This window comes from Ornithorhynchus anatinus, chromosome 11 (genome assembly GCF_004115215.2).
Source record: "Ornithorhynchus anatinus isolate Pmale09 chromosome 11, mOrnAna1.pri.v4, whole genome shotgun sequence".
NCBI classification, from domain to species: domain Eukaryota; kingdom Metazoa; phylum Chordata; class Mammalia; order Monotremata; family Ornithorhynchidae; genus Ornithorhynchus; species Ornithorhynchus anatinus.
This window is the reverse complement of record NC_041738.1, coordinates 39,813,988-39,836,454: the sequence shown is the minus strand read 5'-3', so window position 1 is coordinate 39,836,454 and position 22,467 is coordinate 39,813,988. Positions and strand designations below refer to the sequence as shown.

Below are 22,467 nucleotides of genomic sequence, written 5' to 3'. Positions count from 1 at the left end.
GTCGAGGTGGCTCAGAGCCATTTGATTTGGTGTTGCGGTTCTTCTGCTATGGGCACCCTATCGGAATAGACTCGATTTGAACACATTTTTAGTTCCCATTGGGTGGCTTCCACTCAAGAGCTTGTTATGTTTGCAGCCTTGTTCTGGTCTTTGGTTTTAGGTTGCTGTGGGGAGGAGCAAGGAATGAAAAGCAAGGATAAAAGTGTGATTTCAGATAAAGTGCTGGTCTTGTTTCTGTATCAAGGTCTCTTCCGGGGCAAACTGCTGAAGTGTACCGGGTGAACAGAGCTCTGTTTCCACCCTCAACAGTAAGGTTTCTGAGAGACATCTGTCCTCCCCTTCCTTTAGAGGGCAGATTCTCTGATCTTAAGCCCAGGGCTGGTTAAAATAAATCCGAACAGAGATTTAAGAGGACAATAGGACTGAAATATCTGAGACGAAACAGAACAGTCCATGTGATATCCTTAAGTTTGAGCAGACTAAATGCTATAACTACTGGAAATAACGGGATTTTTTTAATTTTAAAAACTTCAGTACCCAGACATGCTCCCCACTCTGCATTGGAGCAAGACCAGCAATAAATTAATCAACGGTATTTATTGAGTGCTTACTGTTCACAGATCAATGTACTAAGGACTTGGGAGACTACAACGTAACAGTGTCGGTAGACACGTTCCGTGGCCACGATGGGCTTGCAGTGTCCTACTTCCCCGCCATGGGCATCTTCTTAGGACGCCTTCTGGCAGAACCCTTATCGAATGAGCCACCAGCAATCAATCAGTGGTATATATTGAGTGCTTGTGTGCAGACCACTGTACTAAACGCTTGGGAAAGTACAATGTCATAATGTTATTAGATGAGAGCCTTTCCCACAAGGATCTTATAGTCTACGGGGAGGCTGTACAGATACGGGAAAATTCTAAAATATAAGGATATTTATATAAGCGCTGTGTGGCTGGGTATCAAACTGCTTAAGGGGTATGCAGCCAAGTGCATAGGTGATGCAGAGGAGAGGGCGGAGAGGAGAAATGAGAGTTTAATAATAATAATGATAATAATAATGATGGCATTTGTTAAGCGCTTACTGTGTGCCAAGCACTGTTCTAATGAGGGAAAGGTCTCTAGAAGGATATATGCTTCTAGGAAGGTTTTGAAGGTGGGAAGAGTGGTTATGAAAGGGAGGGAGTTCCAGGCCTGAGGGAGGATGATGGGGGCAAGATATCGGTGGTGGGAGTAGGAAGTGTTTTCTCTCAGCCAAGCCTCTTACCCTTTCTGGACTCATCTGGCCGCAATTTCTCCTCTCACCTTTTACCAGCCCCTTTATTAGCTTGCTCGACTCCTCTTAATTAGGCCATTTGGATGTCTTTACTTTTACAAGTAGGGCAGGGTCTTCCCCTTGCTCAAGAGGCTACAGAGGTGAAAGGACACCCCAAATGAGGTGGATTATACTGGGTAATGGGCAGAAAAGGCCTTCCATCATGGATCAGAAAGTGGCAGTTCCATCAGAACTAGAAAAGTTGATATAATTATCTTGTGTTTTTCCAGGTGCTCACCAATGGCTATTTGCCGAGGTAGTTGCAGACCAGAGGGGACGGCTTGGAACCAGAGCCTTTTTGCCCTCGAGCGCATATTGTTTCCTGGAACACCCCCTTCCCACATCTGTATTCCCAAGATTTGGAGAACTTCTGGAGCTCCCCAAACCTTTATGGAAATTCAAGTGTGGGTTGGGGCAGATCTGAAGGGAAGATTTACTCAGTTTTATCTAATTGGCTTGGGGAACCCTGGGTCTTTCTGCTTCAGGTTCCCACACATACCAGAATGACCCTGGGAACACTGAAGGTATCGGAATTGGTGCGGGGGTTCCAGTTTGGTCTGGGGAGAGGGAAGAATCTTAGACACCTAGTGGAGGGAGAAGGGTGCCTTGTTAGATGGTTCTCTTTCACTGCAGTGGAGTTTAGGATTCTTCTTGGGCAATGGTGAAGTATCACTGTTTTTCAAAAGATGCAAACAGTAGCCAACCAAGTGGATATAGATAGGCAAGGAAAGATTTATTAGTAACAACTGAAAGACCAAACTGTTTGGCTTCCAGCTCCGAGAGTGATCAATGAATTAATCAGTCGTATTTATTGAGTGCTTACTGTGTGCAGAGCTCTGTACTAAGCACTTGGGAGAGTACGTTATGACAGAGTTGGTAGACACGGTCTCTGCCTACAAGGTATTTACCGAATAGTGATGGAAAGATGTGACTGTTGAGAGAGGGAAAATTGCTTAGTTGGAGTGTTGGTGCTTTCATTTTGGAGTGGGAAGGTTAAATTTTTCGGATTTTTTTTAAATGATATTAAGCGCTTACTATGTTCCAGGCACTGTACTAAGTGCTGGGGCAGGTACAGAATAATCGGATTGGACACATTCCACATGGATCTCACAGTCTTAATCCCCATTTTCTGGATGAAGTAACTGAGACAGACAAGTTAAGTGACTTGCCCATGGTCACACAGCAGACACGAGACGGAGCCGAGATTAGAACACAGGTCCTCTGATTCCCAGGCCTGTGTTCTTTTATTCATTCATTCATTCAATTGTATTTATTGAACGCTTACTGTGTACAGAGCGCTGTACTAAGTGCTTATAATAATAATTATGGTATTTGTTAAGCGCTTACTATGTGCCAAGCACTGTTCTAAGCACTGGGGTAGATACAAAGTAATCAGGTTGTCCCACGTGGGGCTCACACTTATAATCCCCATTTTACAGATGAGGTAACTGATGCACAGAGAAGTGAAGCGACTTGCCCAGGGTCACACAGCAGACAGGTGGTGGAGCCGGGATTAGGACCCATGTCCTCTGACTCCCAACCCTGGGCTCTTTCCACTAAGCCATGCTTTTTTCCACTGGGCCACGCTGCTTCTCTTGTGCTTAAACTGGGCTGGTCCCTAATGAGAAGCCCTCCGTGACTCTCTCAGAAGGCTCGTGGAAGTACTGAATTTGGAGTTGTTTTATTGAGCTATTCAGCAGCCATACCTAGCTGATTTACTTACATCTAAAAGTCTAGATAAGGTTACTATCTAAAGTTCTAGATAAGGCAATGGTAATATATTCATAAGGACTTTCCCATATCTCTTTTTTGCCCAGATACTGTACCTATTCTGGGCCATGACTTTGCTTCAGCCATCTCCATCTCATTTGTATTTATACTCATCCACTCACTCTGTAACGATTCAGTTATTCCCTTTAGAGTTATTCCCTTTAGCTCTCTGTAAGCAGGGAAAATGTCACCTCTCTATTTCACAAGAAATTAGTAATAATAATAATAATGTTGGTATTTGTTAAGTGCTTACTATGTGCCGAGCACTGTTCTAAGCGCTGGGGTAAACATAGGAGAATCAGGTTGTCCCACGTGGGGCTCACAGTCTTAATCCCCATTTTACAGATGAGGGAACTGAGGCACAGAGAAGTTAAGTGACTTGCCCACAGTCACACAGCCAACAAGTGGCAGAGCTGGGATTCGAACTCATGAGCCCTGACTCCAAAGCCCGTGCTCTTTCCACTGAGCCACGCTGCACATAGCAGTGTACTAATGAGTGCTCAATCAATAAGAAGCAGCGTGGCCTTGTGGAAAGAGCACAGGCCTGGGAGTCACAGGATCTGGGTTCTAATCCCAGCTCCTGTATTTGTCTGCTATGTGACTTTGGGCAAGTCTCTTAACTTCTCTGTGCTGCAGTTAGCTCACCTTTAGAATGGGGATTAAGACGGGGAGACCCATGTGGGACAGGGACCTTGTTCACAGTGCCTGGATCATAGTATGAACTTAAATATTATTTTTAAAAAATCAATTATATTACTACCGCAGTTTTCCTAATAAAATAGTGTGTTACCTTTTTATCCTAAATTACTACTTTCCTCCCATTAATAATGACATTTTAAGGCACTTTGTCATCAGCCAAAGGTTACATCCATTGTTAGTAGCAAGATACTCCTAATAGAGTAATCAGAATGACCTTTTCCTTGATTGGGTACTTTGAAGTGTCAGGATATACATTTGGTATTCCTCACCTCTAAAAGAACCTTCCCCCCCTTCTCTAGACCTAGCTGGTTTGTACTACTTTGGATGAGCCGGTAATCCTTGAGTTTTGCAGGCAGTTCTGGAAATGGTATGTGAAATTCTGCAGTAAGCTGTGGGCAGAGAATCATCCGCTTGCTTCTATGAGGAAGGCATCATTTTCTTTTTAAATTTAGAAGTCAGTTTTCACTAGTCAGGCAGAGTGGTTACTGGGGTTTATACTTTGGTATATAATAGTGATCTTTAGGACTTCAGTGTTTAATAAGTGGGGATCAGCATCGGTCTGCTAGTATTTAAGGGAGGAGGTGGGGATGGGTCCTTGGCTGATATTGTTCAGATGGATCTTCTATTTGACATTTATTTTATAGGGCATGTTTTCTTGTAACGGGTGGAATGCTTTTGTTTTTGCTTTTACCAGTATCCTGAACTCAAGTTCTTTACCAGTCATATTTTGCTGTTCCAGCTGTTGGAGTGACAACCTTCCTTCTTGCTTGTCAGAGCTAGGGGAGGAGAAGAAGAGCATTTTAGTACTGAGTTGTGTTTTGTGGTAATCTAAATCTTAATCAGGATGAACGTTTTAATTTCCCCAGAGGAACAGGGTGTAGGTGGTGTAAAAGCCGGGTGCTATTTGTAATTTTTTTTATGGTATTTGTTAAGCATTTCAATATATGCCAGGCACTGTTCTAAGCTCTGGGGTAGCTACAAGCTAATCAGTTGGACACAGTCCATGTCCCACATGGGACTCACGGTTTTAATCCCCATTTTACAGTTGAGGTAACTGAGGCACAGAGAAGTTAAGTGACTTGCCTAAGGTCATGCATCAGACAAGTGGGGGAGTCGGGATTAGAACCCAGATCCTCCATACTCCCAGACCTGTGCTCTATCCACTAGGCCACGCTTGGGTTCTTTAGATTGATGCATGAGGGTCTGGGTTTTAAACTTGCCTGATTGCGTGGTTCAGCGGATTTCTCACCGTGGATGGTGTTTCTATTTTGAGCTTTTTCCCGTGACTAATACTCTCAAAACCTCTACAAATTTAAAGTTAGTACTGAAATCAGAGATAAGCTGTGGTGTCAGCATGTCCCTTTCTGTGTGTGTGGGGGTGAAGCGGCTGTGTTCTAACCCTGCCCAGAAAGAGTACCCAAAAAGCAATAATATCTGGTCTTTATATAACAAACTGCCTCCCCAAGGGCTTTGCGGTTTTAATATATGAGACAGGCTGTGCCTGGGGATCACTGAAATACAACCGCCTCCCTGGAGACTGATACCATGTCTTATGCAGCTGGAGTCATGGGGTAGAACTGAAGGAGTTTGATTTTATTAAAACCATAGTGGCGACTAAATGGAATTCCTCAAGTTGGCGTTTGGGTGGGTGGGAGTAGGTCATACTGACTTGTTTCCCTAGATCCCGTTGGAAGGTGGTCGCCTGGGCTGAAGTCATCTTCAATTTGATTCCTCCATTAGATCAGTCAATCAGTCGTTTCTGTCAAGCGCGTACTATGTGCCGAGCTCTGTACTAAGAGCTTGGGAGAGTGCCATTCAACAGAATTATAGCAGGCATGTTCCCTGCCCATTATGAGCTCGCTGTTAATGTGAATTAAGAGTACAAGCTCCCTAAGGTTATGGACTGTATCTTTTATCGTACTTACTTAGTCATCTAGTACACTGCTCTGCACACAGTAGGGACTCAGTTGCCTGCTGCCTTAATTTCCTCTCCACCAATTGACTCTCACAGTCCTTTCACGTCACTGAGCCCGTCATCCCCCTTGACCGCTTAGTTGCTTTCCATAACCTTGACGGCTTCCTCCTCTTTGGTTGTATTGACACAGTATCAATCCGGTTCTTCTCCAGCCTCTCTGATTTCACCTCAGTTTAATTCACTGGCTCCTCCTCTGCCTCTCGTCCTCTTACTGTGGAAATCCCCCAAGGCTGGGTTCTAGGTCCCCTACTCTTCTAGCAATAATATTAATAATTCTAATTATGGTATTTGTTAAGCGCTTACTATGTGCCAGGCACAGGTTGGACACAATCCCTGTCCCACGTGGGGCTCCCAGCCTCGCTCCCCATTTAACAGATGAGGTAACTGAGGCATAGAGAGGTGAAGTGACTTTGCCCAAGGTCACAGAGCAGAGCAGGGATCAGAACCCATAGCCTTGTGACTCCCAGGCCCGTGCTCTATCCATTACGCCATGCTGTTTCTCGCACTGCCTTAGGGTGCTCATCCACTCACGTGGCCCCGCTGTCATTTCTGTGCAGATGACTCTTGGATTTATAACTCTCCTCCTGACCCCTTATCTAATCTGCAGCCTACATCTTCATTTGGATGTCCCACCTGCACCTCAAATTCCGTATTTTTAAGAAGAGAACTTCTCGTCTTTTCCCCAAAATCCACTCCACCAAATGTTCCCATCTCAGTTGATAACACTGCCCTCTTCCCTGTCCCAGAATCCCGCAAACGCAGTATCATCTTCTCTTCGCTGCCCATCACATCTCCTAATCAGTCTGCTGCTGAATCTTATCAGTTCCTTTACATCTCCCAGATCCACCCCTTCCTTTGTACCCAAATTGCTGCCACCTCGGTACAAGCTGCGGTCATATCATGGCTAGATTATTGTATCAGCCTCCTTAAAGCTCTCCCCACCCCCAGCTTCCCCTCCCTCCAATATATCTGATACATTCATCTGATATATCTGATACATGCACAGATGATTTTCATGAAATACTGCTCAGACATCTCTCTCTTCTCCCCAAACTGGCTTCACGTGCCCTTCTACCTCAAACAAAAATGCCACACAGTTTCAGGACTTTCCTTCAACTTGCCCTGCCTTATCTATATGCCCTTTTTACTATTCCATGTCTCACGCTCTTTGCTGCTCCCAAGCCAACCTTCCAGTTATTCCTCACTCCCGAGGCCCCCACCCCTGTCCCCTTGATCACACATTGCTCCCATTTCGAAACTCTCTTCCTTCCCAAATCCCAATGGACCGCAGGTCTCCCCACATTAAAAGACCTCCTAAAATTTTACTTTCGCCAACAGATCTTCCCCATTAATTTCCCAGTGGTCTAGACTATATAAACCAACTAGCCAACTCTATGAACTTTTTTATACCAATCCTCAGCATTCTTTTTTCTACGTCTATTTAGTTATTTAGACTACTTTAAATATTTTTATGTTCCCCCAGCAGATTATAAGCTCCCTGAGGACAGGTATTGTGTCCACTAACTCTACTGTATTGTCCTCTTCCAACCCCTTTCCCTCTGCTCCTCCCCCTCTCCTCAGCACTGTGCTCATTTGTATATATTTTTTATTACCCTATTTATTTTGTTAATGAGGTGTACATCCCCTTGATTCTATTTATCGTGATTACGTTGTCTTGTTTTTTGTCCGTCTGTTTCCCCCGATTAGACTGTGAGCCCGTCGTTGGGCAGGGATGGTCTCTATATGTTACCAAATTGTACATTCCAAGCGCTCAGTACAGTGCTCTGCACATAGTAAGCATTCAATAAATACTACTGAATGAATGAGGGGCTTAACAGACTGCTCCTTCCACTGTAAGTATTCAGTAAGTACCACTGATTGATTAATGAGGGAAACAAACATCAATCAATATAAGCTCCTTGTCGGCTGGGAATGTCAGTGTCACTTCTTAATTCTGAACTTCCCAAGCATCTAGTATAGTGCACCTTTGCAAGTGGATGCTCAATAAATATTGCTACTAAATACTGTTGATTGATTGTATGATAATAACAATAATGTTGGTATTTGTTAAGCGCTTACTATGTGCAGAGCACTGTTCTAAGCGCTGGGGTAGATACAGGGGAATCAAGTTGTCCCACGTGGGGCTCACAGTTTTAATCCCATTTTACAGATGAGGTAACTGAGGCCCAGAGAAGTTAAGTGACTTGCCCACAGTCACACAGCTGACAAGTGGCAGAGCCGGGATTCGAACCCATGACCTCTGACTCCAAAGCCCGGGCTCTTTCCGCTGAGCCACGCTGCTTCTTAATGTTGGTATTTGTTAAGCGCTTACTATGTGCCGAGCACTGTTCTAAGCGCTGGGGTAGTCACAGGGGAATCAGGTTGTCCCACGTGGGGCTCACAGTCTTAATCCCCATTTTACAGATGAGGTAACTGAGGCACAGAGAAGTTAAGTGACTTGCCCAAAGTCACACAGCTGACAAGTGGCCGAGCCAGGATTCGAACCCATGAACTCTGATTCCAAAGCCCGTGCTCTTTCCACTGAGCCACGCTGCTTCTCTAGGGGAGGAACAGCTTTCTTAGTCGTTTGTGTCTTGCCTTCTACGGGAGAGTTGCGTTGAAATATACAACTTCATAGCCCCAGGGCTATAAGGGAGCTTAGTTTTCAATAGTCACTCAATGCAGTACAGAGTAGAATCTGTGTTTTGAAGATTAACACCAGAAATGACAGGAGTGCTGGGTTCAGACTTTTCTTTTCCTTATCGGACACTAAAGATAAGGTCATTAGATCTAGACCTTGCTTCTCTTGGGGCGCATTTCCTTACTAATACAGGACTCCCTGGACCATCGTTTCTATTCTTTGTGGGGCAAAATCTTGGTGATTCCTGCTCAGACATCACTTCAAAGAAGTCTTCCACCCAAATTTTGACACAATGGCACTATTGGGTTAGACAGGTAATAATACTAATAATTATGGCATTTATTAAGTGCTTACTATGTACCAAGCACCGTTCTTAGTGCTGAGGTAGATACAAGGTAAGTAGATTGTCCCATGTGGGGCTCACAGTCTTAATCCCCATTTTACAGATGAGGGAACTGAGGCACAGAGAAGTGAAGGGACTTGCCCAAAGTCACACAGCAGACAAGTGGCGGAGCTGAGATTAGAACCCATGACCTCTGACTCCCAAGCCCGGGCTCTTTGCACTAAGCCACGCTGCTTCTGGTCTTTGACAGGAGTTCTAGGAAGGATGCTTTTAGAAATAGTGTAATGTTCAGCCTCCGTAACATCCATCTTAGGAGTTAGGGTTATACTGTTTTATCCTCTCTGATCTACTCATTAATGCATTTATTCAAATTACTCTTGAATCTACTGATATTTTTGGCACATGCAACTTCCTGCGGTAATGAATTCCATATGTTTACCACCCACAGTGTGAAAGTGTTTTTTTTTTGTTTGCTTGAATCTAACACCTTTCAGTGGTGTCTCTTTGTTCCGGTGTTACAGCAATTGGTGAATAACAAATCTGTGTTCATCTTATCCTTATCATTCATGGTTTTTTCCTTCAGTCATGTCTTCTCTCACCTTCTATCCTTCAGATTAATGAATCCTAATTTTTCAGATTATTCTTTTGCAAAAATTATTCCATTCCCCCAGTGACTTTCTCAGCCATCCGTATTATGTACTTCCGATGGATGCCAGCTCTTCATTTTGAGTGGGGGGAGCCAAACCTGGACTGTGGTTTTGAGGGGATGGAGCAAAAGCGGAGTGGGATAGAAATATGGGGATCGGGAGGGAAAGCGGAAAAGGGAGGGAAGAAGGGGAGAAAGATAGGAAAGGAACGAAGTGGGGAAGTTGAGGGAAAATGGGGAAAAAGCAGGGAGCAAAAAGAAGAAAGAGAAGATGGTATTTCAGTTGGGTCGCCTGAGCCAGAGTTGCTACCTTTTGAGCAAGAGCGTCCCGTGACTCCGGGTTTGGAAGGGGTGTCACAACAGTACCGTCTTCCGGGATTTGCGAAGCCACCGAAGAGGCTCCGGAGCTCTGATGTCCATCCCATCCCGGAAATCCCCCGGACCGAACTGAGGGTGAGGAGGGCCTTTGGTGTTTCCTAGTGATCTCTGGGACTGGGGGCAATAGGAGACTGTCACCCAGAACGTTGTGAAGGCACGGGAAAATCTGCAGGCATCAGCCTGGCCAGGGACTGGTGGAAAAGGAGTGAAGCCAACATTCTGGCATCATTGAATTCAGTGGAGCCAAATAGAATCTTGCATTATAGCCGTTAGCTTCATTTTCTAAATGTCAGTCCAACGGGGTGATGACTCTTCTTGCCCTCCCCGAAGTGGCACCGAGGACCAGATGTAGAAATGTTTTGGGCTGGGGACTAGGGGTCCCGTGAGGCCGCTGCGTGACTGGGGAAGCAGCGTGGGGAAGCAGAGAAGCAGTGAGGCGCAGTGGAAAGAGCACGGGCTTGGGAGTCAGAGGTCATGGGTTCTAATCCCGGCTCTGCCACCTGTCAGCTGTGTGACTTTGGGCAAGTCACTTGACTTCTCGGTGCCTCAGTTACCTCATCTGTAAAATGGGGATTAAGACTGCGGGCCTCAAGTGGGACAACCTGATTACCCTGTATCTACCGCAGAGCTTAAAACAGTGCTCGGCACATAATAATAATGTAGTAGTATTATTATTATTATAGCATAGTAAGCGCTTAACAAATGCCAGCATCATCATCATCATCACTGGGGACGTTACATGCACTACGGCATAGTGATGCATGTGGGGCTTGATCACATCATTACCGTCATCCACGCTAGTCGCACCACCCCGGCAGTGGGGCTTCCTTAGAGCAGGACCATAACAGGGGTGGGTGGGGCTTCTGAGTCCCCCCACTTTTACTCTTGAGCCCGCAGCTTAAATCTTGTGAACTCCTGCGATAATCCGGCCCTGGTGACACCCCTGCTGCTTGCTTTATTCCCCATGCAGTCGCACCATGGTTTTCATATAGTGGCAAAACTCAGCATTTCATTATATTTCTCTATCTACTTTCTGATGATAACCTGGCCTCTTCAGCAGGAATTATCATCACTCTCTGTAAATATTTATACACCTCTCTCCCCTGTTAGAATGTCAGCTGCTTGAGAGTGAAGAATCTCTCATTTCTTTTGTTTTTTCCCAAATTCCTAATATCGTGAATTGCACCTAGTGGGCTCCCTCAAGTTGCTAGTACTAACTTGGTTGGATTTTTTTTTAACACTATCTGATTGGGCTTTAGTCATCAGATTGCCTTTCATAATAATATTTATGTGTGTACTGTGTGCCAAGCACTTTATTAAGGACTGGAGTAGATATAAGATAATCAGGTTTGGTGCAGTCTACCCAACACCACGGAGAAAGGAGAACAAGCATTGAATCCCCATTTTGCAGATGAGGAAACAGAGGCACAGAGAAGTTAGGTGGCTTGCCCAAGGTTACAAAGCAGAAAGATGGCAGAGCTGGGATTAGAACCCACGTCCTCCGACTCTCAGGTCTGTGCTCTTTCTGCCGGGCCATGTTGCTTCTCTGTTGTCTCTACTCACAGCTGAAGGAGGCAGATGTCTGGGGGTAGAAATACCACCCCCACTTACCTCCAGAGATATAGCTGATGGACCTGTGTAACAGAGGTAGAGCTGGATAGTACGATAACCTTTTAGGAAGTGGGCATTTCTGATGTCACTTTAAAAAGCCAGTACTCTGCCCCTTGTATTATATTTTCCTTAGGTCACTCCCAGAGGTTCAGAAAAGTTTGCACAAGGTTTCAAGTGACTTGCCCAGGGTCACACAGCAGACGAATGGCAGAGCTGGGATTAGAACCCAGTTCCTCTGATTCCCAGGCCTTTGCTCTTTCCATGACAATTTGCCACTGCCCAAAGACCTCTCAAACATGCTTCCTCATATCTATCTCTTTCACTCACTGTCACACACACATACAGCATTTCTCATTTTCCCATGTAACTCAATGCTTTATATCACTGATCATCTTGGCGAATCAGGAGAGAGAAAAGCAGGGAAAGAGCCTTTATTCTGACTCCTCTCCTGATGTATTGGCTTTCCCCGATTACCTGTTTTTCTAGGACCCCCAATGGAGCCCCTACCACTATCTCCTAGAGGTCAGCAAGAGTTGGGGAGGCCTAGCCCTTCAACATCGACAGTATCCTCTCACCATATTCTCTTAACCGTCGGTCAGACGTACGACAGAGAACCAAGTGATGGGAAAGCTACAGAGGAGGAATATATGTGTTTGGGTTTGCACATATCTGCCCTTCTCTTGCTCTGTTGACACAGGTGCTCAGATCTCTAGGTAACTTGCCATTTGCTTTGTGGAGCTTCTGCTTTTCTGGTTCAGACGCAAAGGTTGGTTAGAAAACAGATTGCATCTACCAACTCTGTGTTGTACTTTCCCAAGTGCTTCGTACAGTGCTCTGTCCCCAGAAGGCTCTCAGTAGACCCCACGGATTGACTGTTTTGCTCCATTCTGAACTAGTTAGGCCTGACTGAATTTGCTCTCTTCCACCCGGGTTATACCAGAGCGCGGCTGGCAAAATAAAAATGCTGTTCAAATGGAATCAAATCACAGAACCTAAGAAGGTGTGGTTTTTCTTTTCTTAGGGTAGCTACATTATGGGTTTCCCTCACCAAGTATGGTTTTACCAACCACAGCATTCTCACAGAGCACTACGAATAACATCGAATCGTGCATTCCAAGCGCTTAGTACAGTGCTCTGCCCATAGTAAGCGCTCAGTAAGTACTATTGAATGAATTATAGCTACCATGTTATACTTTCTGAGCAGGTACATCAGCCTGGTATCAATTCATGCTCTCACCGGCCACTTCGGCACTCCCATTGCATTATGTTTTGGACCTTTAACATCCAGTTGCAGATTTTTTTTCTCCTAATTGTAGTTGTCTCTAATCGTGGGCTCTAAGGGAAAAGTGAGTGAGCAACTTGTGACGGGAACAAGGAAAGTAGTCAGAAAATAAAGCGGAATTGTTACTGTCCTGCTCATGAAGGGTGTGTGGAATCTGTGAAGAGACATTTTAGTGTGGAATTCACCGTGACAGTGATTAAGAAAAATGAGGCTGGCCAAAGTGACTGAATCAACAGAGTTTCTAACCCCATTTGTTCACAAATCAATAAGTTAATGAGTGATATTTGTTGAGTGCTTACTCTGTGCGGAGAGCTATTTACTAAGCACTTGCAAGAGTACAGTAGAAGTGACTACACCCAATCCCTGATCTCAAGGAGCTTGCAATCTAGCTGGAGAGACAGAAGGATAGATTACAGTCAGGGGAAGCAACTTAATCTAAAGATACTTTTCTGAGTGTTGTCAGGGTGGTGGGGTGGTGTGGGTGAGTATCATAAGTGATTAGGGGATAAGGACTCAACTGCATGGATGAAACAGGAGGGTAGGGAGATGAGAGATTATTCAAGGAAGTCTTTCTGGAGGAGATATGATTGGTCATGCAAGCAACGGGGTCTTACAGAAACCTAACCCGAAGGGTTAACAAGGGAACATTGTACACATTTGGATCCAATACCATTAAGCTGTTGGTTGTTGAATCAGCTACCTGATTTAGTCCAAGGCAGAATTACAAATACATATTTAGTTAGCTTGCCTGGCCCTTTTCCTAGTCGATGGGTGGGGAGGTTTGGAATGGTGCTGGTCACTCATATCTAGCCAATATTACAGCTTAGTTTATTCATTCGATTGTGTGTGGTTTTTCTGCCTGTTTTGAGTCTTGTTTCTGGATCCTGGAAGCCAGCTACGAATGGAGCAGAAAGGCATCCTTTTGACATTGTGTAGTGGGCTTGGCAGCAGAGTATTTTTACCTTCTCTGTCATTTTTGAGATCGGCGGCCTGGAGGTAGGGTGTGGAAGGGAGCCATAAATTATGAGTGGGATTCCTGGAATGGTCCCATTTTAACTCTTAATTGCACCTTTTCTCCCCATCCCACCCTCATGCCTTCTCTCGACTGGGGTCCAACTTGCATTTTATTGGATGTGGAGATGAGGGAATGGTCTCTGTTTCTGCCTCTCTAGATGGTGGAAACAGTTTCTTTTCCCATCATTGCTTCCCACTTTTTCCCTGCTCCTATTTTAAGTGCCTATTTCCCGCCGGGTTGGTTTTGTTGGAACCTGGCCCGGTTCCACTGAACTTTGTTTCCATGCTTCTATTAAAAGACAATGGCCAGTTAGCGATAATCATAGGAGGAGCAGGTTGGCAGTTGCTCCTGGTAACTTCTGGCTAGTTGGGAAAGCTCAGTTTTCTTAGTCTAGGGTTTAAAAGAGTACAATTTTTAATATTGGACATATTTAGCTGCAGCATTTGGCTTATTCATACTGAAGGAAGTTCAAGATCAACTCTGTCCTCAAGCACTTCTTTTCTCAGTCCAGACCAGATAGTTCTGCATCCAGAATCAGATAGCTTCTCTTCCGGTCCCGCTCTCTGGATAAATGAGAGGACTTTGCATCCGGCCTGCTGGTCGGACTTTATTGCTTTTGGACTCTCACCATTTGCCCCCGTGTCTGGCTGCTTCTGGTAAGGCTAAGGGAGAGTCTGGTGAGCATAGCTACCGGACTTGGACTTCCAGGGTGGAGGCCAGGCTCAGCATTTTTTAGAGGTGGGAAAGTAGGGGACATGTTTAAGAAAAAAGTCTCCTTTGCCTTGGAGCCATCATTCAGCATCCAGTATCCAGCATCCAGCATCAGCATCCATTCAGCCTGTTCTCCAAGATGAATTTGGGTTTATCTGCTTGCAGACATATTACTTGTAGAAGCAGCCTGGCTTAGTGGAAAGAGCCTGGGCTTGGGAGTCAGAGGTTGTGGGTTCTTATCCCGGCTCCGTCACTTGTCAGCGGTGTGACTTCGGGCACGTCACTTAACTTCTCTGCGCCTCAGTTACCGCATCTGTAAAATGGGGAATAAGACCGTGAGCCCCACATGGGCCAACCTGATTACCTTGTATCTACCCTAGCGCTTAGAACAGTACTTGGCACATTATAAGTGCTTAACAAATACCATCATCAACGTTATTATTATTACTTGTGCTGGGTAAAGTGCAGCCTCACCTGATATTGGTGTTCTCCCTGGTCTGGAAGATGGGACTGGGAAGGAAAACCAAGAACACATCCTCTACCCATCCCGAAAGTAGAGAATGAGGCAGAGTGAGACCAGGCTAAAGAGGAGGTCTCTGCTTTTTTGCTTTTTTTTTTTAAAAAAAAATCTCAGCATTTGGGCCAGATTCTAATCCAGAGAGATGATTCTGCCACTAGGCTTTTGAGCGAGAAAGGTAAGCTAAAAGGCTGCCTCTTTAGCTGTTGAGAGGTTTTTTATTTTTTCTCTCTTGGTTGCCTACTTTAAATCTAATATTGGAGTTAAAAATTGGAAATCCCAGATGAGGTGGTGGGAGGGGATCTGTTGGGGGGTGGGCTGGGTTAGGGGGGAGAGGGTTTGTGTGGGGAGGCAGCAATTTGTCCAAAATGATCCCAGCTGCTCATGGTTTACTGGGGTATAAACCAGTCCCTCCTCCAGGCTTCCATGTGGGGTGAGTTGCTGTCATTAGTGGTCGAAGGCCTCTTAAGCTATTCTTTTTTGCCTCTGACCACATGCCCTTTCGTGGAAAGGAAGGGAGCCGGGTACAGGGGAGAGTAACGGACCCCACCCTGTTCTTATGCCCGGCTGCCCTGCCTGGAGATGCGGACTGGAAGGCGACTGGAAGTAATCATGGGCTTGTCAGAGCCCGTGCCTGTGACACGATTGATGTTGCAGTCCCAGAATTGCCTGAGCTGCAAGTACCTCTCTTGCAGTCCTAGTTCTTGCCTGAGGCTTTCTGGGATAGGGACAGTTTGTGAGGTTTTTGCCCTTTTAAGGGGATAGCTTGGCTGGAATAAGCGCTGCAGCTACCAACTTTATCTCTCCCGGCTTTCCTCCTCCCCTCTCTGCTGTAGCCGTTGCTAAAGACAGACTTTCATTTTGGAATGTAGGCTAGGCGCTCCCGCCCTCCATGCAGGGAGTCCGGCTGAAGGTGTGGTAAAACGCTTAATGATACTAAATATTTCTTCCCATGAGGTAGAGGTTTTGAACTCTTTTATGTATTTTTTTTCTTTTGAGGTTGGGCAGATTCGATTTGTGAAATCAGTTGAAGAAAACTTCAACTCGGGAACAAAAACTTCTAAATTCAAGTTTTATTTTCCCAGATCAGACTGTCCTTCGGTTTCACTAGGCATCTGTTTTTGGAGATAGGAAGGCCTCCAACTTCTGGAAGCTTCCCTGTACTCCCGCTAGTCAGTCGGAGGACAAGGGGTTCTCTTGGTGGTAGTTTGTGGACGTCTACCTCCCTATTTCTGGAATCCTTTTCCTTGCTCCCTGGATGTTCTGGAGCTGTTCTGTAGTTGTTGCTGCACAGTGGTAGTGTGTGGACGTCTACCTCCCTATTTCTGGAATCCTTTTCCTTGCTCCCTGGATGTTCTGGAACTGTTCTGTAGTTGTTGCTGCACAGCAGCCATGGAAAAAGAGGTGCCCTTAATCTGGCTGCTCACGGGACTAGGACGAGTCTCTTACCAAAGCCGTGCTGCCTCAGTTTCTCCAATTGCAACCATCTCCGTCTCTAGACTCTAAGCTCCTTGTGGGCAGGGAACATGTCTACCAATTCTGTTGTACTCTTCTCCGAGTGTTTACTGCAGTGCTTACCACACAGTAAGTGCTCAGATACTAACGATGGTTAGTCACGGGACATTTCTAAAGCAGTTCAGTCTATGAGTTGAATGATGCTGCTCAAATTCTGAAGAAGGTAATAAGTTTCTTGGAGGATCCAAGAGGGTAGGTTCTGACTCTCCATGAAAACTCAGCTATACCCTGGATGTACAAAACAGACCTGGAAATCCTGAAGAAATTGGGAGTTCTGTTCTATTTTTAACTTTATTGCCCGCTGTTCTCTGAAGATTTTAAATAGCATTTCTGCAGTCACGTAGAGCCTCTTGGCTTGATTTTGAATTCTGAACTATTTCTCCAGTTGTCTTTCTTGGTTTAAGCAAGTCATTTTGCTACTGTTGCCCAGATTTCCTCAGTAGAATTCATTCAATTCAATAGTATTTACTGAGTGCTTACTAAGTGCAGAGCACTGTACTAAGCGCTTGGAATGTACAATTTAGCAACAGGTAGAGACAATCCCTGCCCAATAACGGGAATGCAACTTGCACATGCTGATGTCTCAAGCTGTTTGACATCTACTCTGTTACTGTTCTAAGGTACCTAAATGGCTTTAGAGAAGTGGATAAATATGTTTACTGGGTGGTTGGTTTGTCCAGAAAATAATAATTGTGATATTTGTTAAGCACTTACTATCTGTACCAAAATCTGGGGTAGATAGCAGAAGATGGGACACAGTCCTTGTCCACCATGGGGTTGACTGTCCAAGAGGGAGGGAAAATGGAATAGAGGAAATTGAGGCACTGAAAAGTTAAGTGACTTGCCCAAGGCCACAGAGCAGGCAGATGGTAAAGCTGGGATTAGAACTCAGGTCTCCTAACTTCTAGGCCCGGGCTCTTTCCTCTAGACCATGCTGTTTCTCCACTAGAGATAAAAGGATAGAAGGCCTAGGAATTAAAGTGTTCGGTTTCTAGGATAGTCTGGATTCCTGAGCACCCTGACATTCTAGCCCCCATCAAATTGAAACTGTTATTCTCCAGGCCTAGAGCTGGATATCAGCAGAAAAAAGTATTTTTCTTGATGTGGTGAATACATCACCATTGAATGAGACGTAGACATGGATCAAATTGCGTTTTGGTGGCGAAGGGAATTCACCTGAGGCCCTTGCTGGGGACCACGTAAGTGGGGCCTATCAGGAATAGGTTTGCTTACGTACGGCCTTGAAGCAAAATAATTTGATGGGTGGATGAGGGAAGGAATATCATTCCTCAAGTGAGGTTACTACTCTTTTTCACCGGGGATTTTGTTGGTTTTGTGCTTTGACTTCTCAGGTCCCACAGGCATTCAGTTGGAGCAGCCAGAGCAACCCCAGCAAACGGTGAACAGAGCCCCGGCACCAGGAGTCGGCACCGGCAGCCAGTCAAGAATCAAAGCCACAGTGGCACTGCCAGTGGCACAGGTGAGTTAAAACATGGAGTCACTCGGGTCGACTAGGGAATCTGTCCCTGTCGTGTACCAGTCAGTGTCTGGAAAAAGGAGGACCCCCGACGACGAGGGAGACTTAGTTGCTGGAAGGACCAGTTGGTTCTTTTGGTGAAACAAAGTCATTTCTTCCTTCTTCCCACCTACCGACAAATACGTTTTGGTTCCTTAAGCTATTTATCTTAGTCCTTTTGAGTCTTCCAGAGATATTTTCCTTTGACATGGAACTATAAAAAAGGAAACTTTCTCCCCGACTCTGTACTGACTGTATTTCCCCAACTCTTGGACATCTGTCCCATCTTTCCTTCCTTCCATTTGGTGGAAATCCCCAGCCTAAGCCAAGCCATTAGGAAGTAATGCTGGCCTGGAAAAGATGCCTGCCTAGTGGCAGGGGTCAGTTAGACAGCAGTTTTGATTGAGGATCCACTGCCTGGAAAGCATTGTTCGAGGCCCCAGGAGAAGCTTCAGAGCCCATGCCTTTAAAGAACTTTCATCCTAATGGGAGACTTCAGAGACCCAAGAAGGGGAAAAAAATACCCCAAAATTTAGGTGGAACAGCTGCAGACACACTTGGAGTCTGATTCTTCTGGTATCTGAAGGCTTGTGAGATCAGGAGAATGGAGTTTTTAAAATCAGGAGAATGGAGCAGAGTTGTGCGAACTAGAACTGAATGGACAGCGTAGATATCATTAGCATAGAAGTCTCTATATAATCTATTATTGTGCAAGGCAGAGGTGCAGTGGTCAGGATACAGAAATGTAGCAACCTAGTCTCTCTGCGATGTTGATATCTTTCTCAGTAATAGTCCTCCCCTCACATTCTTTTTTCAACAGTGAGGTTTTTTTACTAGGTCTTTTCTTGTTTACCCTCCAACATCCTCATAGGAGAGGTCAGCGTCTCACTTGCCTTTTTTAGTTAAGGGGCTTGAACTAGAATTCTAATCCCTCAGAAGTGCTGGTACGTTTGGGATTTGGAGAGGAGCGGGTAGCCACAACAGCATGTTGACTAGGGAAAGAAAATGATTGTAGTCAAGGAAAGGATATGCTGCCCAGTGTAAAGCCTTCATTGTCCTCAATTTTGGAAGATATTATAGAACGCTTTCTGATTACCTTGTAATAACTCTGTCCTTAAAATGAGAATCTCTTCTGCTGTCTAGTAGGGGTCTGCTATAGTAGAATACTGCGTTCCAGGTTCAGAGCCCCCTCAGTTTACTTACAGGGCTCTGAGATTACAAAGGGAGGTAATCTCTCGGTCTTGGGTCCCTCCTGTCCAGGCCGAAGAAGATCGAAGCGGCCCTGGGCCGTGGCTTCTGCTCTTGGAACGTGGGGTCTGGTTGAATGATTTTTCTATTACCTGGCTTAGCTGAATTTGTGAGTATGAAGGTGAGCTAGTAGTAATGTGTATTAGTTAACGGTTTTCTGTCCTACCAGCACATGCATGTGAGCCACGGAGTTTGGAGGCAAGGACATCCAGTAATAGCTTGGCCTGCATTTCCCATCTCTGTCGAGAAGGCAGCTTGGTGGAAGCTGTGAATTGCGAGTGTTGTAGAGAGCCATGCACACCATGTTTAATAGTAAACAGGGTTCTTTTAGAAAAATAAGAGGTCATCTGTGGAAAAGAGCCAGAATTCACAAATGAGAAAGGAGAAAGTGTGTTTATGGATCCAGTGAGAGGCCTGCCCGATGTCATTGCTGTTCCCCTCCTTGGATAACTTTATCATAACATTGGCTTCTCCCTGGCCAACTTCACTTTTTCTCATTTGGTTTGGTTGAATAATATTTGGACTTTTCATAATGTCTGGTGTTGAATCACTTTTGTTTTCTGAAACTGCTGCGGTCTCCAAGAGTGAACTGCATTTGTATCGTACCCTTTGTTAAGCACTTATGTGCATCTGCTGTGGGGTAGGAAACTACATAATTAAACTCAGGTTGATTCCTACCCTCAGGAAACCTACAATCTAATAGGTATGGCATACCTAAAATAAGTGAGGGTGGGAGAGGAAATTTACATACACCTGTGTACAAGCACTCAAATGTTTTTCCGGGCCTTGAAGAAGGTAGGGAAGGAGAAGCTAATGAGGCACTTTCTTAAGCCCTACTTGAAAGATTTCAAAATGCAGAGCAAAAGTGACCCCCAATTAAATGGTCAAAGGACAAAAATCTATATTGATCTTTGACTTGCATTTCCCTAGATCATAGAGTGAGTTGGCAGTGGAACCAGGATTAGGAAGAAAAATTTCCAAATCCCAGGCCCCTTCATTAGCCACTGGAGAATGTCCCAGACTTGAGTGAAAATCTGATTCATAAAAATATGTTTTCTAACAACACGGTGGGTATGTTGTAAAGTGCTAAAATTTCACAGCTCAAAGGCTGTTCAGCTGTCATGTGCTCCGTTGAGACCCATCTCAGTATGATTAGTAGCATGTGGTGTTAATAGACTATCTCATTACAGGTCTCTGTTTTTCCACCCTCGTGTAATCTATGTGTATCTTTAATCCTCAAAGTTTATGAAATGTTTCTTTTTTCCTCACTCCATCACAATGTGCTATTGATATTTGAATGTTAAGTCAGACTGTACCTATTTTATACAGCTTTTGGCTTTAGCCAACCTAGTTTACCCTTCACCCGAAAGGATTTGAGTAGGGCTGACCAGAATATTGTAACTGTATTTGAGGAAGAGTCAAGATAGCTATAAGCTCGCTGTGGGCTGGAAATGTGTTTGCTATATTGTTGTGTTGTACTCTCCCAAGCACTTAGCTGTGTGACTGTGGGCAAGTCACTTAACTTCTCTGTGCCTCAGTTACCTCATCTGTAAAATGAGGATTAACTGTGAGCCTCATGTGGGACAACATGATTACCCTGTATCTACTCTAGTGCCTAGAACAGTGCTCTGCACATAGTAAGCACTTAACAAATACCAACATTATTACTTAGTACTGTACTTGGCACAAAGTAAGCATTCAGTAAATACAACTGATTGAGAATGGCAGTGAGAGACCCATAAATGCATTCAGTATGGATACCGTTGGCCTTCCTAGGCCTCTGTTGATCCATGAAGTCAGTCCAGATTTCTTTCTTTGTTCCACTGTTCTCCTTACTTGCCCTGCAGAAGTTGTTTTTTAATTGGGAGCCTTGACTGTTGGGCTCACCCAGCCTCCATATTGAAGTTCTGTATCTCTCATCTCCATGTTGCCACGTCTGCGGAATTAATGGATGAATCAAACTGTTTTTTTGCTGCCTCAATCATTAGCGTCCAACGCCTTGCCTCACAAACTACAGGGAGCTGTGTTTAGGTTACCTGCTGCCGAGATAATAATGTTAGCAAAACCAGTCATAATGCAGGCAGTCTAAGAAGGCAGTAAGGAGAGCTCTGTCGTTAATGGAAAGGGCGAATGGAAAATCAGCAGGCTTGAGAATTGACCAGTCTCAGCTCTGTCACCAAGTGACCCTAGACAAGTCCCTTAAATTGCATACCTTAATACCCTCATTTAGACCATAAGGTTAACATTACTTACTTCCTGTCTTGCATTCGAGCTCTTTATAAGACGGATGGTTTCCCAGGTGCAAAGGAGTAGGAATTGTACCTCCCTTACTGGGCGAGCAGTCCTTGGAGTATCTTTTTATAAAGAGGTGTTAGGACATTCTTGCAAGTAGTTCCCAAAACTTCTGGTGGGGGCAAAAATTTACTATAGTCCTGTTATCTCCTCTTGTTGACAATCTTTCACTTTCCTGGCTAGGGCCTTTCTGTAAGCTAAGACACAGCAGCAGATTGACAGTGTTCTCCCTCGACGCTCATTCCCTTTGAAAGTCTGATACAAAATCAGTAGAAAATGGAGGCAGAGGTTAATTATTCTTCTAACCCCTAATCACGTAAGCTCGCTCATTTGTCTGGCTGCCCATGTAGGTAAATGTAATTGCTGGGCCCATAAACAACTTTGTGTTGTAATATTTTAGGGAATTATGCTAATAAAGTAAACTCAAACCTAATGAAGAAATTTAGTCTGGTTAATTTGCACCATTTCTACCTTTTCAGTAAATGGAGAGCCTGCTTCTACCTCTGCCATTGACCCTGAAGAGGGGCCCGTGGTCGGAGTGACTCCTCCACCTGCTGCAGTGTCGAATGGGACCCCCGACGTCAATTCTGCCCCTCCGCCTACTGGGGCTGCGCCCGGAGAGGGAGAGGAGCCAGGTTCAAATGTTGGGGCACCGCAGCCCCTCGCAGCGGCTCAACCTTCAGAAGCTCTACCTCCCGGGTAAGCAGTTTGCTCTCCTGGCTCAGAGTTACCTTCCAGTAAACTGTGGCCCATTCACCAAGGCAGGAACAACATGGTTATTTATTGCCAAACGGTCAGGAGTCACTGATGGTGGCGGGGGGGGGAGGAAGCGGGAGGGGGGAATTAGGGAGGGAAGGTGATGGGAGGGAAAGCTGCGGAGCGAAGGAGCAAGGAAGGTGTAGAAGAGCTTCTTGTTCCTCACGGAGGTTAAGAGGAATCTGGATCGTCTGGACGTGATGAATGCTGCCATTTATTGAAACTTGAAAGAAACGC

At 45.1% G+C, this 22,467-nt stretch overlaps 1 protein-coding gene across 2 annotated transcripts in view; it reads left to right on the top strand.

The window, feature by feature from the left end:
- Nucleotides 1–22,467, top strand: part of WWP2 (WW domain containing E3 ubiquitin protein ligase 2) — a 110,916-nt gene that overhangs the window by 39,570 nt on the left and 48,879 nt on the right. Inside the window, exons 1-3 of one of the 2 annotated variants that reach the window (XM_029075198.2) lie at nucleotides 4,129–4,151; nucleotides 17,771–17,898; nucleotides 21,954–22,173. Coding sequence is in view for 1 of the 2 variants with exons in the window: in XM_029075197.1 (XP_028931030.1) it covers nucleotides 17,771–17,898; nucleotides 21,954–22,173 (348 nt within the window). In the remaining variant the exon portion in view is untranslated. Of the gene's footprint in view, nucleotides 1–4,128; nucleotides 4,152–17,770; nucleotides 17,899–21,953; nucleotides 22,174–22,467 lie in introns of those variants that run through there. The other variant, XM_029075197.1, reaches the window with a different exon arrangement.